This window comes from Symphalangus syndactylus, chromosome 13 (assembly GCF_028878055.3).
Source record: "Symphalangus syndactylus isolate Jambi chromosome 13, NHGRI_mSymSyn1-v2.1_pri, whole genome shotgun sequence".
Lineage (NCBI taxonomy): Eukaryota > Metazoa > Chordata > Mammalia > Primates > Hylobatidae > Symphalangus > Symphalangus syndactylus.
Window position 1 is genome coordinate 128,432,410 of NC_072435.2, and position 27,569 is coordinate 128,459,978.

Sequence of the window (27,569 nt, forward strand, 5' to 3'; positions counted from 1 at the left end):
CACGCCTGTAATCCCAGCACTTTGGGAGGCCGAGGCGGGCGGATCACACAGTCAAGAGATCGAGACCATACTGGCCAACACGGTGAAACCTCGTCTCTACTGAAGATACAAAAAAATTAGCCAGGCATGGTGGCACGTGCCTATAGTCCCAGCTACTCAGGAGGCTGAGGCAGGAGAATGGCTTGAACCTGGGAGGCGGAGGTTGCAGTGAGCTGAGATCGCGCCACTGCAAATCCAGCCTGGCGACAGGGCGAGACTCTGTCTCAAAAAAAAAAAAAAAGACTGACCACCTACGAGTGGCCAAAGGGGAAGTGGAAAACCTGGAACTCTCGTACTCTGCTGTGCGACTGCAAAATGGACAAGCACATGGGAAACAATGCGGCAGTTTCTCACCAAGTTAAACAGACACTGGCCGCGTGGCCCAGCAATTCCATTCATAGTTATTTAGCTAACAGAAAAATGTATGTCCCTACAAAGACTGCACACTTATGTTTATATTAGCTTTCCTATAAAAACAGGAAGCAGTATAAATGTCCATCCACTGGTTGTAAACTAACAAACCGTGGTGCATCCAAACCACAGAATACTACCCGGTAACAGAAAGGAGCAAACTGCTGATCCATGCAACAAGGTGCGTGCCAGGGAAAGAAGCCAGGTGCAGAAGATGACGGCAGACACCCTGTGACCCCGTGTCACGACATGCTGGAAGTAGCAGAAGGCAAAGAAACCAGATCAGTGGCTGCCAGGAGCCAGGACTCAGGGGGACCTTTCAGGGTAACGAACATGTTCTACATCTTAACTGCACTGGTGAGTACATTTCCCAAAACTCATGGAACACTGAACTCCAAAAAAGGTGAATTTTACTACAAGTAAATGATACTGCCATGAAACTGGATATTAAAAATCTTATATGTGCAAACATTCTAGACTATTGGAAGTACTTTATCCAAGGCACATATCACCTGTGGTCAAGCTCTTCCCATTCCATTGAGCGTAACTGCCAGGATAGTCTCCTTCAAGCCCTAAAACCAGTGCAAGTCAAGATGTCGCCAGAGCCGGTTTGTAACAGAGGTTTCTCCATGCCAGAGTATCAGGTTTTTTTTTTTCTTTGAGACAAGGTCTTGCTCTGTTACCCTAGCTGTGGTACAGTGGAGCAATCACAGCTCATTGCAGCCTTGAACTCCCAGGCTCAAGTGATCCTCCCACTTCAGCCTCCTGAGTAGCTGACACTACCAATATGCGCCACCACGCTCAGCTAATTTTTAAATTTTTTGTAGATACAGGGTCTATGTTGCCCTGGCTGGTCTCAAACTCATAGGGTCAAGAGATCCTCCTGCTTTGGCCTCCCAAACTGCTGGGATTACAGGCATGAGCCACCGTGCCTGGCCTGAGTATCAGTATTCTAATCTGGAACCAAGATGCTTTGTGCTAAAGTTCTATTCACAGCATTTGCTGTGCTTGACACTTGGTGGGTTAAATCTTTCAAGCAGTTGATGTACATTTCTGCCACTTTCTTAGAATAAAGAGCTCTTGGCTGGGCGCGGTGGATCACGCCTGTAATCCCAGCACTTTGGGAGGCCCAGGCAGGAGGACCACCTGAGGTCAGGAGTTCGAGACTAGCCGAGCCAACGTGATGAAACCCTGTCTCTACAAGATACAAAAATTAGCCAGGCGTGGTAGTGAGTGCCTGTAATCCCAGCTACTCCGGATGCTGAGGCAGGAGAATCACTTGAACCCAGGAGACGGAGGTCGCAGTGAGCCGAGATCACGTCATCGCACTCCAGCCTGGGAAACAAGAGCAAAACTCCGTCTCAAAAAAAAAAAAAAAGGCTGGGCGTGGTGGCTCACGCCTGTAATCCCAGCACTTTGGGAGGCCAAGGCAGGTGGATCACGAGGTCAGGAGATCAAGACCATCCTGGCTAACATGGTGAAACCCCGTCTCTACTAAAAATACAAAAAAAATTAGTCGGGCGTGGTGGCAGGTGCCTGTAGTCCCAGCTACTCGGGAGGTTGAGGCAGGAGAATGGTATGAACCCAAGAGGCAGAGCTTGCAGTGAGCCGAGATCGGGCCACTGCACTCCACCCTGGGCGACAGAGCAAGACTCCGTCTCAAAAAAAAAAAAAAAAAAAAAAAAAGGATAAAGAGCTCTTTGGGAAGACAAGGTTGTTGCACCCCTTCCTACACGTTACTTAGGCTTTCCCTTTTCCCCCAAATAATGCCTTGTATATGGCAGGCACATCATTACTTTAAAATAATGAAGTTCTGGCTGGGCGAGGTGGCTCATGCCTGTAATCCCAACACTTTGGGAGGCCAAGGCAGGTGGATCATTTGATTTGAGGCCAGGAGTTCAAGACCAGCCTGACCAACATGGTGAAACCTCATCTCTACTAAAAATACCAAAAAAAACTAGCCAGGTGTGGTGGCACACGCCTGTAATCTCAGCTAGTCTGGAGGCTCAGGCAGGAGAATCACTTTAACCTGGAAGATGCAGGTTGTAGTGAGCCAAGATCACACCACTGCACTCCAGCCTGGGAGACAGAGTAAGACTCTGTCTCAAAAAATAAATAAATCAGGCCGGGTACAGTGGCTCACGCCTGTAATCCCAGCACTTTGGGAGGCCGAGGCGGGTGGATCACCTGAGGTCAGGAGTTCAAGACCAGCCTGACGAACATGGAAAAACCCCGTCTCTACTAAAAATACAAAAATTAGCTGAGCATGGTGGCACATACTTGTAATCCCAGCTACTCAGGAGGTTGAGGCAGGAGAACTGCTTGAACCCGGGAGGTGGAGGCTGAGCCAAGATGGTGCCACTGCACTACAGCCTGGGCAGTAAGAGCAAAACTCTGTCTCAAAAAATATATATATACATATATATAAAATAAATAAGATAATCAAGTTCTACAACTGTTAGGAACTGAGTGTTTGTAACTGAGTGTCTGTACCCCCCTAAAATTCATATATTTAAGTCCTAATCCCCAATGTGACTATATTTGGAAACCGGGCCTGTGCGCTGATAAATGTTAAATGAGGTCACTGGGTGGGAATCAGATGTCACAGGGGTGGTGCCCTCTTAAGAGGAGGCAGAGAGAACAGAGTCCTCTCTCTCTGCCATGTGAGGACACAGCAAGAAAGTGGCCACCTGCAAGCCAAGAAGAGAGCCCTCACCAGGAACCCAATCTGTCAACACCTTCATCTCGGACTTCCCAGCCTCCCAAACCATGAAAATAAATTTCTGGCCAGGCACAGTGGCTCACGCCTGTAATCCTAGCACTTTGGGAGGTCAAGGCAGACAGATTGCTGGAGCTCAGGAGTTCGAGACCAGCCTGGGCAACACAGTGAAACCCCATCTCTACTAAAATAGAAAAAAATACGCCAGGTGAGGTGGTACATGCCTGTAGTCCCAGCTACTCGGGAGGCTGAGGCAGGAGAATGGCGTGAACCCGGGAGGCAGAGCTTGCACTGAGCTGATATTGCGCCACCGCACTCCAGCCTGGGTGACAGAGCGAGACTCCGTCTCAAAAAAAAAATAAAAAAAAAATAAAAATAATAAAATAAATAAATTTCTGGCCGGGTGCGATAGCTCACGCCTGTAATCCCAGCACTTTGGGAGGCTGAGGCAGGCAGATCACGAGGTCAGGAGATTGAGACCATCCTGGCTAACATGGTGAAACCCCATCTCTACTAAAAATACAAAAGATGGCCGGGCGTGGTGGCTCACGCTTGTAATCCCAGCACTTTAGGAGGCCGAGGCGGGCGGATCACGAGGTCAGGAGATCGAGACCACGGTGAAACCCCGTCTCTACTAAAAAATACAAAAAATTAGCCGGGCGTGGTGGCGGGCGCCTGTAGTCCCAGCTAGTCGGAGAGGCTGAGGCAGGAGAATGGCGTGAACCCAGGAGGCGGAGCTTGCAGTGAGCCGAGATCGCGCCACTGCACTCCAGCCTGGGTGACAGAGCAAGACTCCGTCTCAAAAAAAAAAAACAAAAAAAAAAAACAAAAGATTAGCGGGGCGTGGTGGCGGGCGGTAGTAGTCCCAGCTACTCGGGAGGCTGAGGCAGGAGAATGGTGAGAACCTGGGAGGTGGAGCTTGCAGTGGGCTGAGATCGCACCACTGCACTCCAGCCTGGGCGACAGAGTGAGACTCCATCTCAAAAAATAAATAAATAAATAAATTTCTGTTGCTTAAGCCACCCAGAATGTAGTATTTTGCTATGGTAGTATGAACAAACCAATACAATAATCCTAAAGTTTTTGCTGGCAACATTATTATTTATAAATTCACTAAAATCATTCCTATTAAAAGATAAACTCAGTGACATATTTTCGCTCCTTGTCTTAACATGTAACGTCCTAACATGTAATAACATGTATAACATGTTACAATAACAATGGCTAATGCTAAGTGCTAACTCTAAAGTTCCTTCTAAGCAGTTTGCGTATGATCTCATTAATTCCTCAGAGCAACTCTGTGAAGTAGGTACATAGGTGCAGAAAGATGTTGTTAGCCCAGAGTTATGTGTTGACAGGTTGGGAACCCACATAATTTGTCTCTAGGGCCTCTGCTCTTCACCAAACCTCCTAGTCTATCAAGTAAAGACAAAGGGAAAAAACTTCAAATACTTTCTCTTGTCTTAAAGGGATAATTTTCATATGTTATAATGATATCTAAATACTTTCAAAGTTGTAAAATAAACTTGGACTTGATACTGGAATGTAAGACTACCAAAACACCCCAAAAAACAAAACCAGGTCAGACACAGTCACACCTGTAATCCCAGCACTTTCGCAGGCCGAAGCAGGTGAATCACTTTAGCTCAGTTGTTCAAGACCAGCCTGGGCAATATGGCAAAAGCTCATCTCTACTAAAAATACAAAAATTAGCCAGGCATGGTGGCGCACGCCTGTAGTCCCAGCTACTCCAGAGGCTGAGGCGGGAGAATCACTTGAACCTGGAGGCAGAGGGTGCAGTGAGCTGAGATCACACCACTGCACCCCAGCCTGGGCCACAGAGCAAGCCTCTACCTCAAAAAAACAAACAAAAAAACGAAAAAAACCAGGTGCAAGCACATTATAAGGGGTGAAACTAACCAAAAAAAAATTTGCTTCCAAACAGCAAATATTTTCCATCCTCGCTCCTTTTTAGAGTATAACGGCTGAGCTAATTTATTAATTTTCAGACAAACTAAACATTTTTGTTGACAGGACCAGTGCATTTCTCTCCCCATACAAAGGCTTCAGGGGAAATCAAACTACCAGATGGTCACTTGGGAGACTGGAGGCAGTGAATGTGGAGGCTGAGGGAACTTCCTCTCACCAGTTGTATGACTTTGTTCAAGTTCTTACCTTTCCAGGTTTATTAAATAAATAAATAAATAAATATTCTAGGGGCTGGGACTTGAGATCTTTTTTAATCTAAGCACTACAGCTATAAATTTCCCTCTGAGTACTGTCTTGGCTGCATCCTAAATACCTTTTGGTGTATTCTATTTTTGTTTCATTTGTCTCAAAACATTTTTAAAGTTCACCTTGTAAAGACTTATTTGACCCACCGGTTGCTTTAAGAGTGTGGTGTTTAATGTCCACATATCTGTGAATTTTCCACTTTTCCTTCTATTATTTTTAATTTTGTTCCATTACAGTCGGAAAAGATACTCTGTACGGCAACGAACGTGACAATATTGCATTCTGGAGAGTATATTAACACAACTAATTTATAAAGTTGTAACGAGGGCTAAATGATGTGCATGAATCATGCGCAAGAGTGGGTGGGCAGAACACCGAATAAATACCAGTTCTTAACATGAGATTTCACTCCACGGAAAAATCTGGAGCGCACACTGCACCGCCGCCCCTGTGGCCTGCCCGCAACCCGGTGGCTCTGCCCGGCCCCGGCCCCAGGCCCCAGGCCCCCGGCCCCCGGCCCCCGGCCCCGGCCTCAGCCCCGCACCTCGTCTCCGCCCGATGGTCCACTCCCGCTTCCTCAGGAGGACGTGCGGCTCGTCCTCCTCCGCGCCCAGACGCAGGAGCCGTCCCCAGGGCTGCGGCGGCGGCGACTGCTTGCCTTCCTCGGGCCGCTCCATCGGGATTCACATCTGCGGAGACCCCGGAAACGCCCGTGGAGACTCCCGACCTCAGAGGCCGAGACTCGGCGCCCGCCCCACCCCGCGGGCCCCGGCCCGGACGTCCCCTCCCACGGCCGCAACCAGGTCCCCCTTCGCCGCCCGCCGCAGCCCCTTCGCCAGCCGCGCTTTCGCCAGCCGCGCTTACCCCCGCCCCGCGTCGAACCCGGAACCGGCTGCGCCGCCGCCGCTGTCAAGAGACATTGCGACTCCCTCAGCTGATCCGCGGGGCGGGGCCAGAGGCCTCTGCGCCCCGCGATTGGCTGGCCGCGGCGCTCACCAAGAGCGGCAGCTAGAGCGGAGCCGGGAGTGGCCAGCGAGAGTGGGCGCGTGGGGGGGGGGGGGGGGGGGGGGGGGGGCGCTCGGCCATCTTTGATCCTGGCCGGGCGACTTCGTCGCCTGCGGATCACGGAAGTGGCTGCGGTCGGCGCCATGTTATGTTGGGGCAGAAGGGACGCGGAACTTCCGGATTGGAAGCCCCAGGGATTCGGAAAGTCCCGCTAACCTGGGGATGACTCCTAGGAGTAGAAGACGGTCCACCTTAGTTGTCACGAGATAGTGCACGTGGGGACCCTTTCGGGTACAGTTGTACACAGCGGATCACACAGACCCGAAGTCTGAGGCACAAGGCGCGCTCCGCGAGTAGGAGCGGCTGCGTTGTGGGTGGGGCGGACGCGGGGCCACGTCTTGGCGGGCGTTTTGCGGGGTCTTCCTGTTCTGAACGCGCGTACCTTTTACCTCAGTATCCCACTTCTTGGAATCCCGCGGCGTTCACGTGTGTGCTGCAGAGAAGGGCGCCAGAGGGTATTCCCTGAAAGTGAAAGGTCCGCGAAAGTGGAGTAAAGAGGCGAGACGCGTCCACGCAGGGGGAGTCTGTGCGGTTTGGAGGAACGCGCCACTGTCTGCACTGATGGGGAGCCCCCAAGTGCGGTTTTAAGAGGGTGAAGCAGGGCCGGGCGCAGTGATTTACGCATGTAATCTAAGTGCTTTGGGAGGCCTAGGCAGGAGGATCTCTTGAGCCCAGGAGTTCGAGATTAGACTGAGACCTCATCGCTACCAAAATAAATAAAGTAGGCATCCATTTGTGTAAAACAAACCGTATATACACACAAATATACATATATAAACACTTGTATATATAGGTATAGGCATAGTTATCTATATCTTGCAAACCAAAAATAAAATTGTAAGTCCCCCCAACCAACTGAATGAACTGATTCTCTCAATGCCAAAGTTAACCTGAAAAACCAGTTCAGTCCCTGATGGGAAGCAGGGTTTGGACATGTCCCATTATACTGTCCTCCCTTTGGAATTCAGGTATAACTGACCAGCGTCGACATTAAAACACACCTTAAGGCTGACCAGACTGTAGCATTAAGATACATCACATGACAAATAGCAGGCCCTGGAAGAAAAAGAAGTATTTTACCCTGACATGTATTTATTTAACATAGTTTTACGTAGCCCTGCAAAACTGTCTCTTGGGGGAAATCTATTTTGTAGAGAATCTCCTTCCTTTTCCACATCTTTTCCTGATCCGGGAGAGAATGTAAGAGTCTGACACCTTTTTAACTCTGATAAGAAACGTTTACCATCTATTCTCTGAAGCGTGCTGCCTGGAGCTACATCTGCATAAGAATGGCCAGGGTGGTGGTGCTCAAACCTGTAATCCCAGCACTTTGGGAGGCCCAGGTGGGTGGATTGCTTGAGCCCAGGAGTTCCAGACCATCCTGGGCAACTTGCGGAGACCCTGTCTTAGCTGGGCGGGATGACAGCACATACCTATAGTCCCAGCTACTCAGGAGGCTGAGGTGGGCAGATTGCTTGAGCCCAGGAGGACAAGGCTGCGGGAAACCACAGATTGTGCCACTGCAATCCAGCCTGGGCAACAGAGACCCTGTCAAAAAAAAAAATAACAAAATAGAACCTTGGTCTCCGTTAGCTTAACCCAGACACTCCTTTCTATTGATTCCAGATCTTTAGATAATAACTCTTTCAACCAAGTGCCAATCAGAAAATCTTTGAATCCGTCTATGAACTTTCTCCCTAAAATGTGTAAAATCGGCCAGGCGCAGTGGCTCATGCCTGTAATCCCAGCAGTTTGGGAGGCTGAGGCAGGTGGATCATGTCAGGCCTCTGAACCTAAGCTAAGCCATCGTATCCCCTGTGACCTGCACGTATATATATGCCTAGATGGCCTGAAGTAACCGAAGAATCACAAAAGAAGTGAAAATGGCCTGTTCCTGCCTTAACTGATGACATTCCACCACAAAAAAAGTGAAAATGGCCGGTTCTTGCCTTAACTGATGACATTACCTTGTGAAATTCCTTCTCCTGGCTCAAAAAGCTCCCTCATTGAGCACCTTATGACCCCCACCCCTGCCTGCCAGAGAACAACACCCCTTTGACTGTAATTTTCCTTTACTTACTTAAATCTTATAAAACGGCCCCCCCACCCCTATCTCCCCTTTGCTGACTCTCTTTTTGGACTCAGCCCGCCTGCACCCCGGTGATTGAAAAGATTTATTGCTCACACAAAGCCTGTTTGGTGGTCTCTTCACACGGACGCGAGTGAAATTTGGTGCCCTGACTCGGATCGGGGACCTCCCTTGGGAGATCAATCTCCTGTCCTACTCTTTGCTCCATGAGAAAGATCCACCTACAACCTCAGGTCCTCAGACCAACCAGCCCAAGGAACATCTCACCAATTTTAAATCGGGTAAGCAGCCTCTCTTTACTCTCTTCTCCAACCTCTCTCACTATCCCTCAACCTCTTTCTCCTTTCAATCTTGGTGCCACACTTCAATCTCTCCCTACTCTTAATTTCAGTTCCTTTCCTTTTCTGGTAGAGACAAAGGAGATGCATTTTATCTGTGAACCCAAAACTCCGGCGCCAGTCACAGACTCGGGAAGACAGTCTTCCCTTGGTGTTTAAACGCGCAGGGACACCTGCCTGATTATTCGCCCATGTTTCAGAGGTGTCTGACCACGCAGGGACGCCTGCCTTGGTCCTTCACCCTTAGTGGCAAGTAACGTTTTTTGGGGGGGCAAGAACTCCCCAACCCCTTCTCTCCATGTCTCTACCCTTTCTCCACTTTCCTGCGGGGCAAGCACCCCCCACCCCCTTCTCTCCGTGTCTCTACTCTCTCTTCTCTGGGCTTGCCTCCTTCACTATGGGCAAACTTCCACCCTCCATTCCTCCCTCTTCTCTGTTAGCCTGTGTTCTCAAAAACTTAAAACGTCTTCAACTCACACCTGACCTAAAACCTAAACACCTTGTTTTCTTCTGCAACACTGCTTGGCCCCAAAACAAACTTGACAACGGCTCTAAATAGCCAGAAAATGGCACTTTCGACTTCTCCATCCTATAAGACCTAAATAATTTTTGTCGAAAAATAGGCAAATGGTCTGAGGTGCTTTACATCCAGGCATTTTTCACACTTCGTTCCCTCCCTAGTCTCTGTTCCCAATGCAATTCCTCCCAAATCCTCCTTCTTTCCCTCCCACCTGTCCCCTCAGTCCCAACCCCAAGCGTCGCTGAGTCTTTCCAGTCTTCCTTTTCTACAGACACATCTGACCTCTCCCCTCCTCCCCAGGCTGCTCGTCGCCAGGCCGAGCTAAGTCCCAATTCTTCCTCAGCCTCTGCTCCTCCACCCTATAATCTTTCTGTCACCTCCCCTCCTCACACCCATTCCGGCTTACAGTTTAGTTCCTTGACTAGCTCTTCCCCACCTGCCCAACAATTTACTCTTAGAGAGGTGGCTGGAGCTGAAGGCATAGTCAGGGTACATGTACCTTTTTCTCTATCAGACCTCTCTCAGATCAGTCAGCATTTAAGCTGTTTCTCATCAGACCCCACTAAATATATACAGGAATTCCAATATCTAACTCTGTCCTACAGTTTAACCTGGAGTGACTTAAATGCCATCCTGACTTCTACCCTCTCCCCAGATGAACGGGAAAGAGTTTTTTCTCTAGCCCTATCTCACGCTAATAACTGCCAGCTTCACGAGCTAGACCTCCAGGAGGGCATTAGAGCAGTTCCCCAAGAGGATCCCCAATGGAACTATCAGGCAGATTCCCCAGGTACAGCTAGGCAAGATTACATGATTTCCTGCCTAGTTGAAGGGCTTAAAAAGGCAGCTTACAAAGCTGTTAATTATGACAAGCTTAAAGAAACTACTCAAGGTAAAGACAAAAACCCAGCCCAGTTCATGGCCCACTTACGGCAACCCTCAGACGCTTTACCACCCTAGACCCAGAGGGGCCAGAAGGCCGCCTTATTCTTAATATGCATTTTATCACCCAATCTGCTCCTAACATTAGGAAAAAACTTCAAAAATTAGAATCTGGCCCTCAAACCCCACAACAGGAATGAATCAACCTCACCTTCAAGGTGTACAATAATAGGGAGGAGGCAGCCAGATGGCAATGCATTTCTGAGTTACAATTACTTGCCTCTGCTGTGAGACAAAACCCAGCTGCACCTCCAGCACACAAGAACTTAAAAATGCCTAAGCCACACATGCCTAAGTCGCAGCAGTCAAGCATTCTTACAAGACTTCCTCCATCAGGATCTTGCTTCAAGTGCCAGAAATCTGGCCACTGAGCCAAGGAATGCCCACAGCCTGGGATTCCTCCCAAGCCATGTCCCATCTGCGCAGGGACCCACTGGAAATCAGACTGCCCAGCTCTCCTGGCAGCCACTCCTAGAGCCCCTAAAGCTCTAGCCCAAGACTCTCTGACTGACCCCTTCCCAGATCTGCTTGGCTTAGATGCTGCCTGATCGCCTTGGAAGCCCCCTGGACCATCATGGACACCGAGCTTCGGGTAACTCTCACAGTGGTGGGTAAGTCCATCGCCTGTTTAATCGATACGGGGGCTACCCTCTCCACATTACCTTCTTTTCAAGGGCCTGCTTCCCTTGCTTCCATAACTGTTGTGGGTATTGACATCCAATCTTCAAAACCCCTTAAAACTCCCCCACTCTGGTGCCAACTTGGACAACATTCTTTTATGCACTCTTTTTTAGTTATCTCCACCTGCCCAGTTCCATTATTAGGCCGAGACATTTTAACCAAATTATCTGCTTTCCTGACGATTCCTGGACTACAGCCACATCTCATTGCCGCCCTTCTTCCCAACCCAAAGCCTCTTTTGCATCTTCCTCTCGTATCCCCCTACCTTAACCCACAAATATAGGACACCGCTACTCCCTCCCTGGCAACCGATCACATGCCCATTACTATCCCCTTAAAACCTAATCACCCTTACCCCGCTCAGTGCCAATATCCCATCCCGCGGCACACTTTAAAAGGATTAAAGTCTGTTATCACTCGCCTGCCCATGGGCTTCTAAAACCTATAAACTCTCCTTACAATTCCCCCATTTTACCTGTCCAAAAACCAGACAAGTCTTACAGGTTAGTTCAGGATCTGTGCCTTATCAACCAAATTCTTTTGCCTAGCCACCCCGTGGTGCCCAACCCATACACTCTTTTGTCCTCAATACCTTCCTCACTATTCCATTCTTGATCTTAAAGATGCTTTTTTCACTATTCTGCTGCACCCCTCGTCCCAGCCTCTCTTTGCTTTTACCTGGACTGACCCTGACACCCACCAGTCCCAGCAGCTTTCCTGGGCTGTGCTGCCACAAGGTTTCAGGGACAGCCCTCATTACTTCAGCCAAGCTCTTTCTCATGATTTACTTTCTTTCCTCCCTTCTGCTTCTCACCTTATTCAATATATTGATGACCTTCTTCTTTGTAGCACCTCCTTTGAATCTTCTCAACAAGACACCCTCCTGCTCCTTCAACATTTATTCTCCAAAGGATATCAGGTATCCCCCTCCAAAGCTCAAATTTCTTCATCTGTTACCTACCTCGCCATAATTCTTCATAAAAACACGCATGCTCTCCCTGCTGATCATGTCCGACTGATATCTCAAACCCCAACAGCATCCACAAAACAACAACTCCTTCCTAGGCATGGTTAGATACGTTCAACTTTGGATCGTGATTTTGCCATTCTAACAAAACCATTATATAAACTCACAAAAGGAAACCTAGCTGACCCCATAGATCCTAAATCCTTTCCCCACTCCTCTTTCCTTTGCTTAAAGACAGCTTTAGAGACTGCCCCACTAGGTCTCCCTGACTCATCCCAACCCTTTTCATTACACACAGCTGAAGTGTAGGGCTGCGCTGTCAGAATTCTTACAGAAAGACTGGGATCGTGTCCTGTAGCCTTTTTGTCCAAACAACTTGACTTTACTGTTTTAGGCTGGCCATCATGTCTCCATGCAGCAGCTGCCGCCACCCTAATACTTTTAGAGGCCCTCAAAAATCACAAACTATGCTCAACTCACTCTCTACAGCTCTCATAACTTCCAAAATCTATTTTCTTCCTCACACCTGATGCATATACTTTCTGCTCCCCAGCTCCTTCAGCTATACTCACTCTTTGTTTAGTCTCCCACAATTACCATTGCTCCTGGCCCGGACTTCATTCCGGCCTCCCACATTATTCTGGATACCACACCTGACCCTCATGACTGTATCTCTCTGATCCACCTGACATTCACCCCATTTCCCATTTCCTTCTTTCCTGTTCTTCACCCTGATCGCATTTGGTTTATTGATGGCAATTCCACCAGGTCTAATTGCCACTCATCAGCAAAGGCAGGGTATGCTATAATATCTTCCACATCTATCATTGAGGCTACCGCTCTGCCCCCATCCACTACCTCTCAGCAAGCCGAACTAGTTGCCTTAATTCGGGCCCTCACTCTTTTTTTTTTTTGAGACAGAGTTTCACTCTTGTTGCCCAGGCTGGAGTGCAATGGTGCAATCTCGGCTCATGGCAACCTCTGCCTCCTGGGTTCAAGCAATTCTCCTGCCTCAGCCTCCCGAGTAGCTGGGATGGCAGGCATATGCGCCACCACGCCCGGCTAATTTTGTATTTTTAGTAGAGACAGGGTTTCTCCATGTTGGTCAGGCTGGTCTTGAACTCCCGACCTCAGGTGATCCGCCCGTCTCAGCCTCCCAAAGTGCTGGGATTACAGGCGTGAGCCACCACGCCCGGCAGCCTCACTCTTGCAAAAGGACTACATGTCAATATTTTCACTGACCCCAGATATGCCTTCCATATTCTGCACCACCATGCTGTTATATAGGCTGAAAGAGGTTTCCTCACTACGCAAAGGTCCTCCATCATTATGCCTCTTTAATCAAAACTCTGCTCAAGGCCACTCCTTTATGTATCTCTCAGCAAAGACCCACTGGAATTCCCCTAGGTAACCTTTACCTTCTCGATGTTCCTTTACTCTTCATCTCCAAAGCCCAACTACACACATCACTGAAACAATTGAAGCCTTTCAGCTCCATATTACAGATAAGCCCTCTATCAATACTGACAAACTTAAAAATATTAGCAGTAATTATTGCTTAAGAAGACATTTACCCTGTATTTCTCTCCATCCTTGGCTACCTTCCCTTTGCTCGTCAGACTTTCCTCCCAGGCCCTCTTCTTGTTTACTTATAACCAGCCCCGTAAATAACAGTGAAAGGTTGCTCGTAGACACTCAATGTTTTCTCACACGCCATGAAAATCAAACGTCCCCCTCTACGCAGTGACCCCATCATGAAAGGTTGCTGGTAGACACTTGATGTTTTCTCATACACCATGAAAATTGAACGTCCCAGGCCGGGCACGGTGGCTCATGCCTGTAATCCCAGCACTTTGGGAGGCTGAGGCGGGCGGATCACGAGGTCAGGAGATCGAGATCATCCTGGCTAACATGGTGAAACCCCGTCTCTACTAAAAATACAAAAATTTAGCCTGACGTGGTGGCGGGCTCCTGTAGTCCCAGCTACTCGGGAGGCTGAGGCAGGAGAATGGCGTGAATTCAGGAGGAGGAGCTTGCAGTGAGCAGAGATAGCGCCACTGCACTCTGGCCTGGGCGACAGAGTGAGACTCTGTCTCAAAAAAAAAAAAAAAGAAGAAAATCGAATGTCCCCCTCTATGCAGTGACCCCATCATGAAAGGTTACTGGTAGACACTCGATGTTTTCTCATACACCATGAAAATCGAACATCCCCCTCTATGCAGTGACCCATCATGAAAGGTTGCTGGTAGATACTCGATGTTTTCTCATGCACCATGAAAATCGAACGTCCCCCTCTATGCAGTGACCCATCATGAAAGGTTGCTGGTAGATACTCGATGTTTTCTCAAACACCATGAAAATCGAATGTCCCCCTCTACGCAGTTACCCCATCATGAAAGGTTGCTGGTAGACACCGATGTTTTCTCAAACACCATGAAAATCGAACGTCCCCCTCTACGCAGTGACCCCATCATGAAAGGTTGCTGGTAGACACCGATGTTTTCTCAAACACCATGAAAATCGAACGTCCCCCTCTACGCAGTGACCCCATCATGAAAGGTTGCTGGTAGACACCGATGTTTTCTCAAACACCATGAAAATCGAACGTCCCCCTCTACGCAGTGACCCCATCGTGAAAGGTTGCTGGTAGACACCGATGTTTTCTCAAACACCATGAAAATCGAACGTCCCCCTCTACGCAGTGACCCCATCGTGAAAGGTTGCTGGTAGACACCGATGTTTTCTCAAACACCATGAAAATCGAATGTCCCCCTCTACGCAGTGACCCCATCGTGAAAGGTTGCTGGTAGACACTCGATGTTTTCTCACACACCATGAAAATTGAACCTCCCCCTCTACGCAGTTACCCCATCATGAAAGGTTGCTGGTAGACACTCAAGGTTTTCTCATACACCATGAAAATCGAATGTCCCCCTCTATGCAGTTACCCCACCAGTCCCCATTACAACCTCTGATGGCTGCCGCCCTAGCTGGATCCCTGGGAGTCTAGGTACAAGACACCTCTTTCAGCACTCTTTCTCATCTTTTTACTTTGCATCTCCAGTTTTGCCTCGCACAAGGTCTCTTCTTCCTCTGTGGATCCTCTACCTACATGTGTCTACCTGCTAATTGGACAGGCACATGCACATTAGTTTTCCTTACTCCCAAAATTCAATTTGCAAATAGGCCCAAAAAGCTCCCTGTTCCCCTCATGACACCGACACGACAAAAAAGAGTTATTCCACTAATTCCCTTGATGGTTGGTTTAAGACTCTGCCTCCGGCCGGCCGCGGTGGCTCACGCCTGTAATCCCAGCACTTTGGGAGGCCGAGGTGGGCGGATCACGAGGTCAGGAGTTCGAGACCATCCTGGCCAACATAGTGAAACCCCATCTCTACTAAAAATACAAAAAAAGTTAGCCGGGCATGGTGGCGGGCGCCTGTAGTCCCAGCTACTCGGGAGGCTAAGGCAGGAGAATGGCGTGAACCTGGGAGGCGGAGCTTGCAGTGAGCCGAGATGGTGCCACTGCACTCCAGCCTGGGGGACAGAGCCAGACTCTGACTCAAAAAAAAAACAAAAACTTTCTGCCTCCACTATTGCTCTCAGTACTGGGATAGCAGGCATTTCAATCTCTGTCACGACCTTCCGTAGCCTCTCTAATGACTTCTCTGCTAGCATCACAGACATATCACAAACTTTATCAGTCTTCCAGGCTCAAGGTGACTCTTTAGCTGTCCTCCAAAGCCTCTGAGGCCTTGACTTACTCAATGCTGAAAAAGGAAGACTCTGTATATTTTTAAATGAAGAGTGTTGTTTTTACCTAAATTAATCTGGCCTGGTGTATGACAACATAAAAAAACTCAAGGATAGAGCCCAAAAACTTGCCAACCAAGCAAGTAATTACGCTGAACTCCCTTGGGCTTCTCTAATTGGATGTCCTAGGTCCTCCCAATTCTTAGTCCTTTAATACCTATTTTTCTCCTTCTTTTATTCAGACTTTGTATCTTCTGTTTAGTTTCTCAATTCATCCAAAACCGTATCCAGGCCATCACCAATCATTCTATATGACAAATGCTCCTGCTAACAATCTCACAATATCACCCCTTACCACAAAATCCTCCTTCAACTTGACCTCTCCCATTCTAGGTTCCCACACCACCCCTAATCCCGCTGGAAGCAGCCCTGAGAAACATCGCCCATTATCTCTCCGTGCCACCGCCCCCCAAAAAATTTTTTTTCGCTGCCCCAACACTTCAATACCATTTTATGTTATTTTTCTTATTAATATAAGAAGGCAGGAATGTCAGGCCTCTGGGTCCAAGCTAAGCCATCGCATCCCCTGTGACCTGCACATATATGCCCAGATGACCTGAATTAACTGAAGAATCACAAAAGAAGTGAAAATGGCCTGTTCCTGCCTTAACTGATGACATTCCACTACAAAAGAAGTGAAAATGGCCGGTCCTTGCCTTAACTGATGACATTGTCTTGTGAAATTCCTTCTCCTGGCTCATCCTGGCTCAAAAAGCTCCCCCACTGAGCACCTTGTGACCCCCACCCCTGCCTGCCAGAGAACAACCCCCTTTGACTGTAATTTTCCTTTACTTACTCAAATCCTTTAAAACAGCCCCACCCCATCTCCCCTTTGCTTACCCTCTTTTCGGACTCAGCCTGCCTGCACTCAGGTGATTAAAAAGCTTTGTTGCTCACACAAAGCCTGTTTGGTGTTCTCTTCACACCGATGCGAGTGAAAGATCACGAGGTCAGGAGTTCAAGACCAACCTGGCCAAGATGGTGAAACCCTTTCTCTACTAAAAATACAAAAAAAAATTAGTCGGGCGTGTTGGCAGGTGCCTGTAATCTCAGCTACTCAGGAGGCTGAGGCAGAGAATTGCTTGAACTCGAGAGGCAGAGGTTGCAGTGAGCCGAGATTGCGCCACTGCACTCCAGCCTGGGTAACAGTGAGACTCTGTCTTAAAAAAAAAAAGTATAAAACCAAGCTGTAGCCCCACCACCATGGGCACAGGGTCTTAGGACCTCTTGGGACTGTGCCGTGGGCCGTGATCACTCACTTTTGGCTCAGAATAAACCTCTTCAAATTTTGTAGAGCTTGACTCTTTTAATTGATAACGTGTACATGCAAATATGTTTATGAAAATGAAAATATCTCTAGAAGCATACACAAGGAAACGGCAGTGGCTTCCTCTGAAACATGGACTTCAAGTCAAGGGGGTAATGAAGACTTACCTTTCACTATATGTTTGTCTCAGTCTGAGTTCCACCAGAAAAACAGAACCAAAATCAGTAGGATGATGGAGAACACAGCACGACCGATGAATACCATGAGCATGGGCCCACGGTATACCTCATTTACTGTATAGTGGGTTCTTTGATCAGAAGCAATGCCATTGTTACAGGAAAAAGAGGCTCCAAGAAAGAGTTCTTAGATCTTACACAGGAAAGAATTTGAGGTGAGTCACTGAGCACAGTGAAAGAAGCAAGTTTATCAGAATCTATTCTGTTACAGAGTAAGGCATCCTCAGAAAGCAGGAGGAGGGACCCTGTACAAGAAACTCTCGGCCGGGCGCGGTGGCTCACGCTTGTAATCCCAGCACTTTGGGAGGCCGAGGCGGGCGGATCACGAGGTCAGGAGATCGAGACCACGGTGAAACCCCGTCTCTACTAAAAATACAAAAAAATTAGCCGGGCGTGGTGGCGGGCGCCTGTAGTCCCAGCTACTCGGAGAGGCTGAGGCAGGAGAATGGCGTGAACCCAGGAGGCGGAGCTTGCAGTGAGCCGAGATCGCACCACTGCACTCCAGCCTGGGCGACAGAGCGAGACTCCGTCTCAAAAAAAAAAAAAAAAAAAAAAGAAACTCTCAAGGAGCTACAATTAAACCTGGAATGTGCAGATGTGCTCACTAAAGGTAGGGCTACTGTTGCTATCAGTGACCATTAATCCTTCAACCTAAGCCTGCTCATTAAGGTTCTCTCTGAGTAAAGTGGGTTGCACTCTTAGGACATCTGGACATTCTGCAGGCTTGGTGGGAGATGTCCTGTATGACCATAAATATTTCTGCAATTATAACTGGTGGTCAGCTTAGAATGTGGCTATTTTCAGACCATAGCAACCTTACAGGTGTCTTGTGAGTGCCTAGCTACTTACCTTAAGATAGAGTCACTCTGGTCATGTTTTATTAAACCAGAGGCCTGGTAAACAGAGGTTTCTCTAACACCACAATGGTGAATAAGGCATTCTGTGAGTCCACTCATTCTGTGAGTTTTGCACAGTCATTGCATGATGATGGAGTACTACTCTGTATGCCTCACTTTATGGCTTGGTGGGTCAGATAACACTGAGTTTGTGATGAGCAGCTCAGGTCATGCAGTAATTTGGTGGGCCATGGTTAATTATTCAGTCCCTAATACCGTCCAGTAGCAAGCCAAAAGCTGGTTTTCAAAAGAAGAGTACGGGTGGAGCTGAGCGCTTCTCAGACCTCGGCTGCGCTGCCCTAGGAGTGCTGAGCCCATGGAACCACAGCCATGGCTGAGGCCAATGTGAATCTGAAGGCCTAGCCCCTCGCCGATGTTCCACCTCACCAAGAAACCACCGGAATTCGTTCACTAGTGGTGTAACTACAAGCAGCTTCAGAAAAGAGCCAACGAGGCCATCAAAACCCTTAACGGGCATCTCTGAGTTCATCGTGATGGCTGCAGACACTGAGCCACTGGAGATCATTCTGCACCTCCACTGCTGTGTGAAGACAAGAACATGCCCTTCATGTTTGTGCACTCCAAGCAGGCCCTGGGGAGAGCCTGTGGGGTCTCCAGGCCTGTCATGGCATGTTCTGTCACCATCAAAGAAGGCTCACAGCTGAAACAGCAGATCCAATCCATTCAGCAGTCCATCAAAAGGCTCTTAGTCTAAACCTGTGGCCTCTGCCACGTGCTCCCTGCCAACTTGTCCCCCGAGGTTGTGTATCATATTGTCTGTGTTAGCATGTAGTATTTTCAGCTACTCTCTATTGTTATAAAACATTAGTACAAATAATAATAATAATAAGAGTAATTATCTGCAGACAATGTCAGGGCTTTGCACCAAAGTCCTAAAAGTCTACATTGTGATTCTCCTATGCGGGCCTGCCAAGGCACCACCTAGCATCGCTCTCTGCCACTGACATGTCAAGCACCATTGGATCTGCTGGGTCATGTGACCAAGTGGCAGAGCAGCTGCACAACAGCCTGCACCTGCTGCAGAGCCTTCATTGTTCTGGGCCCCACTCAAAACTAGCAGCTGGCTGGGAGTTCAAGCCTGTCATCCCATCACTTTGGGAAGCCAAGGTGGGTGGATTGCCTGAGCTCAGGAGTTCAAGACCAGCCTGGCCAACATGGTGAAACCCTGTCTCCACCAAAAATACAAAAAACTAGCCGGGCATGGTGATGCACACCCGTACTGGGGAGGCTAAGGTAGGAGGCTAAGGTGGGAGGATTGCTTGAGCCCGGGAGGTGGAGGCTGCAATGAGCCATGATCGCACCACTGGACTCCAGCCTCGGCAACAGAGTGAGACCCTGTCTCGAAAAACAAACAAAAAAACCCTTTTATGTATGTACGTATGTATGTATGTATGTATGTATTTATTTTTGAGACAGAGTCTCACTCTGTCGCCTCGGCTGGAGTGCAGTGGCACGATCTCAGCTCACTGCAACCTCTGCCTCCAGGGTTCAAGCAATTCTCCCACCTCAGCCTCCCGAGTACCTGAGATTACAGGTGCCTGCCACCAGGCCCGACTAATTTTTGTATATTTAGTAGAGATGGGGTTTTGCCATCTTGGCCAGGATGGTCTCCAACTCCCGACCTCAGGTGATCCGCTAGTCTCGGCCTCCCAAAGTGCTGGGATTACAGGCGTGAGCCACCACGCCTGGCCACAAAAAACCTTTTGAGACTGTCAGTGAGTAATAAAAAATTATCAAACATGGAAATTCTCTTAAGTGAAAATGAGATGAGATAATAAGTACATTTTTAAAAGATTACTGATGGGCTGGGCGCGGTGGCTCATGCCTGTAATCCCAGCACTTTGGGAGGCTGAGACGGGCAGATCACAAGGTCAGGAGATCAAGACCATCCTGCCCGACCTGATGAAACCTTGTCTCTACTAAAAAATACAAAAATTAGCCAGATGTGGCAGTGCGCCCCTGTAGTCCCAGCTACTCGGGAGGCTGAAGCAGGAGAATTGCTCGAACCCGGGAGGCACAGGCTGCAGTGAGCCGAGATCGGCCACTGCACTCCAGCCTGGGTACAGAGAGAGAGACTCTGTCTCAAAAATAAAAATAAAACTAAAAGATTACTGAGGAATTTGCTTCTATTAAAACCAGAAAAGTAAAATTACATTTTACATTTTCTTTTCTTTTTTTTTTGAGACACAGTTTTGCTATTGTTGCCCAGGCTGGAGTGCAGTGGCTCGATCTCGGCTCACCACAACCTCCGCCTCCCCAGTTCAAGCAATTCTCCTGCCTTAGCATCCCCAGTAGCTCAGATTACAGGCATGTGCCACCACACCCAGTTAATTTTATATTTTTAGTAGAGACAGGGTTTCTCCATGTTGGCCAGGCTGGGCTCGAACTCCTGACCTCAGGTGATCTGCCTGCCTTGGCCTCCCAAAGTGCTGGGATTACAGGCATGAGCCACCGCGCCCAGCCCTTTTTTTTTTTTTTTTTTTTTTTGAGATGGAATCTTGCTCTGTTGCCCAGGCTGGAGTGCAGTGGCGTGATCTCGGCTCACTGCAACCTCCTCCACCTCCCAGGTTCAAGCAACTCTCCTGTCTCAGCCTCCTGAGTAGCTGGGATTACAGGCATGCACCACCACACCCGGCTAATTTCTGTATTTTTAGTAGAGACTGGGTTTCACCATGTTGGCCAGGCTGGTCTGGAACTCCTGACCTTAGGTGATCTGCCCACCTTGGCTTCCCAGAGTGCCAGGATTTTCCTTTTTTTTTTTTTTTAAGTGAAAGCAAGTTTATTAGAGATGTAAAGAAACAATAGCTACTCCACAGGCAGAGCAGCCCATATTTTACTTTTGATATGAACTTTTTTTTTTTTTTGAGATGGAGTCTCATTCTATTGCCCAGGCTGGAGTGCAGTGGCGGGATCTGGGATCACTGCGACCTCCACCTCCCGGGTTCAAGCGATTCTCCTGCCTCAGCCTCCCTAGTAGCTGGGACTACAGGCATGCACCACCATACCCAGCTGCTTTTTTTTTGTATTTTTAGTAGAGACAGGGTTTCACCATGTTGGCCAGGCTGGTCTTGAACTCCTGACCTCAGGTGATCTGCCTGCCTTGGCCTCCCAAAGTGCTGGGATTACTGGCGTGAGCCACTGTACCCAGCCGATATGAACTATTTTAAGTGGAAATAATGTTTTGAGTTTTATTTTTTATTTTATTTTATTTTATTTTGAGACAGTCTCGCTCTGTTGCCCAGGCTGGAGTGCAATGGTGCAATCTCGGCTGACTGCAACCTCTGCCTCCTTGGTTCAAGCGATTCTCCTGCCTCAACCTCCCGAGTAGCTGGGACTACAGGTGCGTGGCACCAGGCCCGGCTAATTTTTGTATTTTTAGTAGGGACGGGGTTTCACCGTGTTAGCCAGGATGGTCTCGATCTAATGACCTTGTGATCTGCCCACCTCGGCCTCCCAAAATGCTGGGATTACAGGCATGAGCCACCGCACCCGGCCTAATGTTTTGAGTTTTAATACATGTACTTTGCAAAACTTTCTTCTTTACAACTACTTTAACCCTGTAGGGAAAATAAGACATGAAGAAATGAATAAAGCATATCCTCAGGAGTGCTCATTTTCCTTCTCCCAGACTCCCCAAGCTGTAGGCACCAACACTGTTCCCTGCAAGCCTCACCTGGGCCACGCCCTTCTCTGGACTTACATGGATTTCCTCCCAGAACGATCCTGGTTAAGGAAACACCAGGGGCTCTCTGTTTCCCGCTGCCAACCCCTCTGTGAAGGGAAATGCCTAAAACAGATCTCATTAAATGATTTCCAGAGAAAGTAAAGAATAACGCATGGGAACATTCCAGAACATGAGGGAATCTCTGCTTACGAATTTAAGGAAAGTGTCTCTGGTGGACGTGGGGAAAAGGGAACCCTCGTACATGCTTGGAGGGAATGTAAATTAGTACAACCACTACGGAGAACAGTTTGGAGGTTCCTCAAAAAACTAAAAATTGAGCTACCACAAGCCCCAGCAATCCCTGATGGCTAGATACCGGAAAGGGAATCAGTATGTCTAAGAGATGTCTGCACTGCCATGTTTGCCGCAGCACTGTTCACAACAGCCAAGATTTGGAAGCAACCTAAATGTCCATCAACAGATGAATGGATAAGAAAATGCGGCGCCTGTAATCCCAGCACTTTGGGAGGCGGAGGTGGGCGGATCACGAGGTCAGGAGATCGAGACCATCCTGGCTAACATGGTGAAACCCCGTCTCTACTAAAAATACAAAAAATTAGGTGGGCGTGGTGGCGGGTGCCTGTAGTCCTAGCTACTCAGGAGGCTGAGGCAGGAGAATGGCGTGGACCGGGGAGGCAGAGGTTGCAGTGAGCTGAGATCACGCCACTGCACTCCAGCCTGGGCAACAGAGCGAGACTCCGTCTCAAAAAAAAGAAAAGAAAAGAAAATGCGGCACATGGCGGGGCGCGGTGGCTCACGCCTGTAATCTCAGCAGTTTGGGAGGCCGAGGCGGATGGATCACAAGGTCATGAGTTCAAGACCAGCCTGGCTAAGACGGTGAAACCCCATCTCTACTAAAAATACAAAAATTAGCCAGGCGTGGTGGCGGGAGCCTGTAATCCCAGCTATCCTGGAGGCTGAGGCAGGAGAATTGCTTGAACCCGGGAGGCGGCGGTTGCAGTGAGCCGAAACCACCTCCAGCCTGGGCGACAGAAACAGACTCCGTCTCAGAAAAAAAAAAACAAAAAACGGAAGAACGCTATTTATTTAGAGATGGAGTCTTGCTCAAGTTGCCCAGGCTGGAGTGCAGTGGCGCGATCTCGGCTTACTGCAACCTCCGCCGCCCAGGTTCATGCAATTCTCCTGCCTCAGCCTCCTGAGTAGCTGGTACTACAGGCACGCAGCATCACGCCTGGCTAATTTTTGTATTTTTAGTAGAGACGAGGTTTCACCCTGTTGGCCAGGATGGTCTCGATCTCCTGACCTCATGATCCACCCACCTCGGCCTCCCAAAGTGCTGGGATTACAGGCGAGAGCCACGGCGCCCGGCCTATAAAAACATTTTTTAAAAAGGAAAATGACTCTAGAGATTCCCCGGCAGAGTTCCTCTGGGAAGCTTTTCCTCACCAAGGACGCGGCCTCAAGTCATACCCAAGCAGGGGCTCCTGGGTGTCTTCTGAGGAAGCCAAGCTCCCTCACCCTGTGGCGACGCCGCGGGCGGAATGCGCATGCGCGCAACGAGCCACAATCCTAGGGTTGGGCGTACCCTGCCGGCCACCAGGGGCAGCGCAGGAGCTCAGCCCTCCCCATCAGCGGAAGAAGCGCACCTCCCCGCTCTTTTCTGAACCATCTCTTCTAAACCATAATTTTGGAGATCAAAAGTGCGGGGGAGCCTCCTCTTCTGTGGCTTGATAGGAGTGGGGGAGGTAAGAAGAAGCAAAAGTACAAAGCCAATATATTAAAGTCAGCTGAAACTGGAAAACTTTAAAAGCCTACCATTCGCAATAAAACAACAAAAAGAAATCCTTGGATACAACAAATCCAAGAAATCCTTGATCTAACAAAATATGAAACCATCTGTATCCAGAAAACTATGAAATACTATTAAAAGAAAACGTAGGCCGGCGCAGTGGCTCACACCTGTAATCCCAGCACTCTGGGAGGCCCGGAGTGCAGAGGGCTCGCCTGAGGTCAGGAGTCCAGAGGAGCCTGGGAAATATGGCCAAGCCCTGTCGTTACTAAAAATACAAAAATTAGACTGGCTTGGTGGTGTGCGGCTGTAGTCCCAGCTACTCGGGAGGCTGAGATGGAAGGACGGCTTGAGCCCTGGAGAGGGAGGCTGCAGTGACCCATGATGGGTCCACTGCACTCCAGCCGGGGGAACAGAGGGAGACTCTATCTTAAGGGAGGGAGGGAGGGAAGGAAGGAAGGAAAGGAAGGATGGAAAAGAGAGAGAAAGAGAAAAAAAAAAGGAAAACATAAACGGAGCATACTCCTTTTTCATTCTTGTAGTCACAATATTGCTAAGATGTCAATTCTTCCCAACTGTAGAGTTGGTGCCGCTCCGACAAAAATCCCACAATTAATTTCGTAGATGTTGACAAACTGTTTCTAAACCTAGAATTGTAAATACAACCCTGAATAATAATGAACTTGAAGAACTCAACATCCAAATCCAAAACTTTTAAAAGCTACCAAAAGAGCACGATCTTTGCAAAAGAATGGGCATTCTTTCACATGAACGATATCATTTTATCTTATTTTTAATTTTTTTTCAGGGTGTTGCTATCACCCAGGCTGGAGTGCACTGGCACCATTATAGCTCACTGTGGCCTCGAATTCCTGGGATCAAGGGATCCTTCCAGCTCAGCCTCCCGAGTAGCTGTTACTATAGGTGCCACCACGCCTGGCTGGAACAATATCATTTAAACTAAGCTTACATAGAATGTATTAATAATACAATCACAGGCAAGGGTCCCTGCTTCAAACGTGTTAGGAAGCTGCAGAATTGAGGCCAGCCAAAAGATAGAGATTAAATCACATACATTTCTAGCTTTAATTTGCTTCCTATTTTCGCAGATCGTGATTTTCATAATGATAATACATGAAGTGGTCCTTATAATAAGTAGATTCTATAGAGATGTGTATTGTATCAGCAGTCGTCTGGTGTAGAATACCACTTCCATCACAGCTTCTGAAAACACAATGCTATCTACAATCAATTAAAAAATATATTTCAAAAGCCAGTTTCCCCAATATACCAAACTTCAGCATTCACTGATGTACTGAAAACTTATATTTGCCAATAATAGATTTTAGGGTAATTCATATTAAGATAGGATGGTTTTTAATATTATTTGAGGATAGACAGGAAATTTTAATTGAGTAGGTTCTATTTTGTTTGAGTGGATCCATTAAAAAGATTGTTATTACTGCTGAGTGTGGTGGCTCGTGTCTCTAATCCCAGCACTCTGGAAGGCTGAGGCAGGAGGATGGCTTGAACCCAGGCGATTGAGACCAGCCTGGCCAACCTAGGCAGACCTCATCTCTAATAAAAATACAAAAATCAGCCTGACGCAGTGGCTCGTGCCTGTAGTCTTAGCTACTTGGGAGGCTAAGGCGGGAGGACCACTTGGGGCCAGGAGTTCGAGGCTAAAGTGAGCTATGATGGCACCACTGCACTCCAGATGAGGCAACAGAGACTCTCCCTCTAATAAATAAATCAACAAATCAATGAAAAATTTTTAAAAGATTATTTGTTGACTGTCAGGGTGATTTATTCTTCTAATAAATAGAATATTTACCTACAAGTATATACCTTGTCATTAATACTCCAGTTCTAGTTACAAACTCGTAAAAATTGAGATAAAATCATAAAACTAACCAGGAAAACATTGACCTGCTAAAAACATAGGATCAGTAAAACTACTCAGGAAATACTTGCTATAACAGATTACTCTCTCCGTTAAAGGGTCCCATGTAGAGACATTTCTATGAATATCAAACAGTTAAACAAAACAAAAAACTGAGACTGGGGCAGTGACAGACAATTCAGATTACAAAGCAAAAGCAACATAGGATTCAGAGAAATACGACACCATGGTGAGACAATATCTTTAAAGCATAGACAAATGGTTTTGAATGTAGAAGCTCATATTTCACTGAGTTAATTATTCACTGACGCGTAGTCCGCTTTTCAGCAGTGATCTCCAATCAGTCCCTCCTTTCACAGAAGCCAGTGCAGGAGGCGCACGCGTCGCTTCCCGCCCCGCGCTCCACCGCCCCAGCCCGTCCTGGCTGCCACCCGCCGTCCCTGAGAAACGCTCAAAAGCTTCTTTTTTAAATTATGCTTTAAGTTCTGGGGTACATGTGCAGAACGTGCAGGTTTGTTACATAGGTATACACGTGCCATGGTGGTTTGCTGCACCCATCAACCCGTTATCTACATTACATATTTCTCCTGATGCTATCCCTCCCCTGGCCCCCCACCCCCGACAGGCCCTGGTGTGTGATGTTCCCCTCCCAGTGTCCATGTTTTTTATTATTATTTTTTGAGGTGGAGTCTCGCTCTAACGCCCATGCTGGAGTGCAGTGGCACCATCTCGGATTCAAGCGATTCTCCTGCCTCAGCCTCCTGAGTAGCTGGGATTACAGGCACGCGCCGCCACCCCCGGCTATTTTTTTGTATTTTTAGTAGAGACGAGGTTTCATCATGTTGGCCAGGCTGGTCTCGAACTCCTGACCTCGTGATCCGCCCGCCTCGGCCTCCCAAAGTGTTGGGATTACAGGCGGGAGCCGCCGCGCGCGGCCTCAGACGCTTTTCTCTAGGTAAAGCCGCGGGATGAACCAGCCCCTGTGGAAATTTAGAAATAACGACGTCCGTCAATTTCTGTATGAAAAATATACAGATCGTGTGGAACGTCTTCTGGGAATGAAAGTCTGCTAAACTCGCCGTCACGAGTAGATGAACACATTTAAAGTTTGTAGTTAAGAGGAAAACAACGCCAACGACACAAATGCCCCAAGCGCTGGATGAAGCAGCGACCAAGGATGGGGTGGCCTGGAACGGGAACCAAGACGCCTGGCCGGACGAAAACGAGCAGGGAAGCCCGGGCCGGGGTCGATCGCCCCACACGACGCACTGCGCAGCGACTACGCGGCTCCGGGTCTCGCCTGCGCCGGCGCCTCCTTCGCAGACGCGCTCCTCCCACGCGAGGGCCCCTTCTCCCAAGCGCACGCCGAAGACTGCGGGCCGCAGCCCGCCCTGCCCAGCTGAGGCGCAGACCCCGACGGGTCCCAGCGGGGCGGGGCGGGGCGGAGAGCTCGTCCAACGGCAACGGGAGCCGCACGCTGCTAGGCAACATGCTATCTCCCGGCAACGTAGAGGCGGGGAATTCGCCAACGTGCCTGAAACAGACAACAATTTTAGCCAACGGCTGTGTGGGCCTTGGCCGTCCTGGCCAATGGGAATAGTGAGGGGGCTGTCACTAAGAAACCTGTCCCTGAGCATCGCATAGGAGGGGTGGAACCCAGCAGCGCTGACTGAGCCGCCGTGAAGGGCGGGAACGTATTACCTGGGAGCCAAATTTCGGAGCGTCGTTTGCCTTCCCAAGGCCACCAGCTTTCAGCGTTCTCCAGCCTCGCCACACCTCCGCCTCGGGCCGTCCCCGCCCAGACGCTTATCCCCGCGAGAAGCTGAGCGCACCGAAGCGAGCCCGGCTGCTGCGGGAGAGGAGCCCGGCTCTGACGCCTGTCAGGAAGCTCAGAGGCGGCAGCACCACTTCTGCGTTGATTTCCGCTTTACTTTTACTCTTTTCTTGGGTTAA

General features: G+C 48.7%; 2 protein-coding genes and 1 pseudogene across 12 annotated transcripts in view; 2 read left to right on the plus strand and 1 right to left on the minus strand.

Moving 5' to 3' along the window:
- Positions 1–6,404, minus strand: part of CHFR (checkpoint with forkhead and ring finger domains) — a 44,491-nt gene extending 38,087 nt beyond the window's left edge. For 5 of the 11 annotated variants that reach the window (XM_063614804.1, XM_063614803.1, XM_063614802.1 and 2 more), the window contains exons 1-2: positions 6,269–6,343; positions 5,949–6,093 (exon numbers count right to left, since the gene is read on the minus strand). In XM_063614804.1, coding sequence (XP_063470874.1) covers positions 5,949–6,081 — 133 coding nt within the window. In that variant the 5' untranslated portion in view covers positions 6,082–6,093; positions 6,269–6,343. Of the gene's footprint in view, positions 1–5,948; positions 6,237–6,268 lie in introns of those variants that run through there. The other 6 variants (XM_055239583.2, XM_055239579.2, XM_063614801.1 and 3 more) reach the window with 5 other exon arrangements.
- On the plus strand, positions 1,755–27,569 carry LOC134732174 (uncharacterized). The gene is made up of 3 exons (XM_063614917.1): positions 1,755–1,883; positions 26,532–27,215; positions 27,357–27,569. The coding sequence occupies exons 2-3, from the start codon at positions 26,760–26,762 to the stop codon at positions 27,567–27,569; spliced, it is 669 nt and encodes a 222-aa protein (XP_063470987.1). The 5' UTR covers positions 1,755–1,883; positions 26,532–26,759.
- Positions 18,549–19,062, plus strand: LOC129460956 (NHP2-like protein 1; annotated as a pseudogene).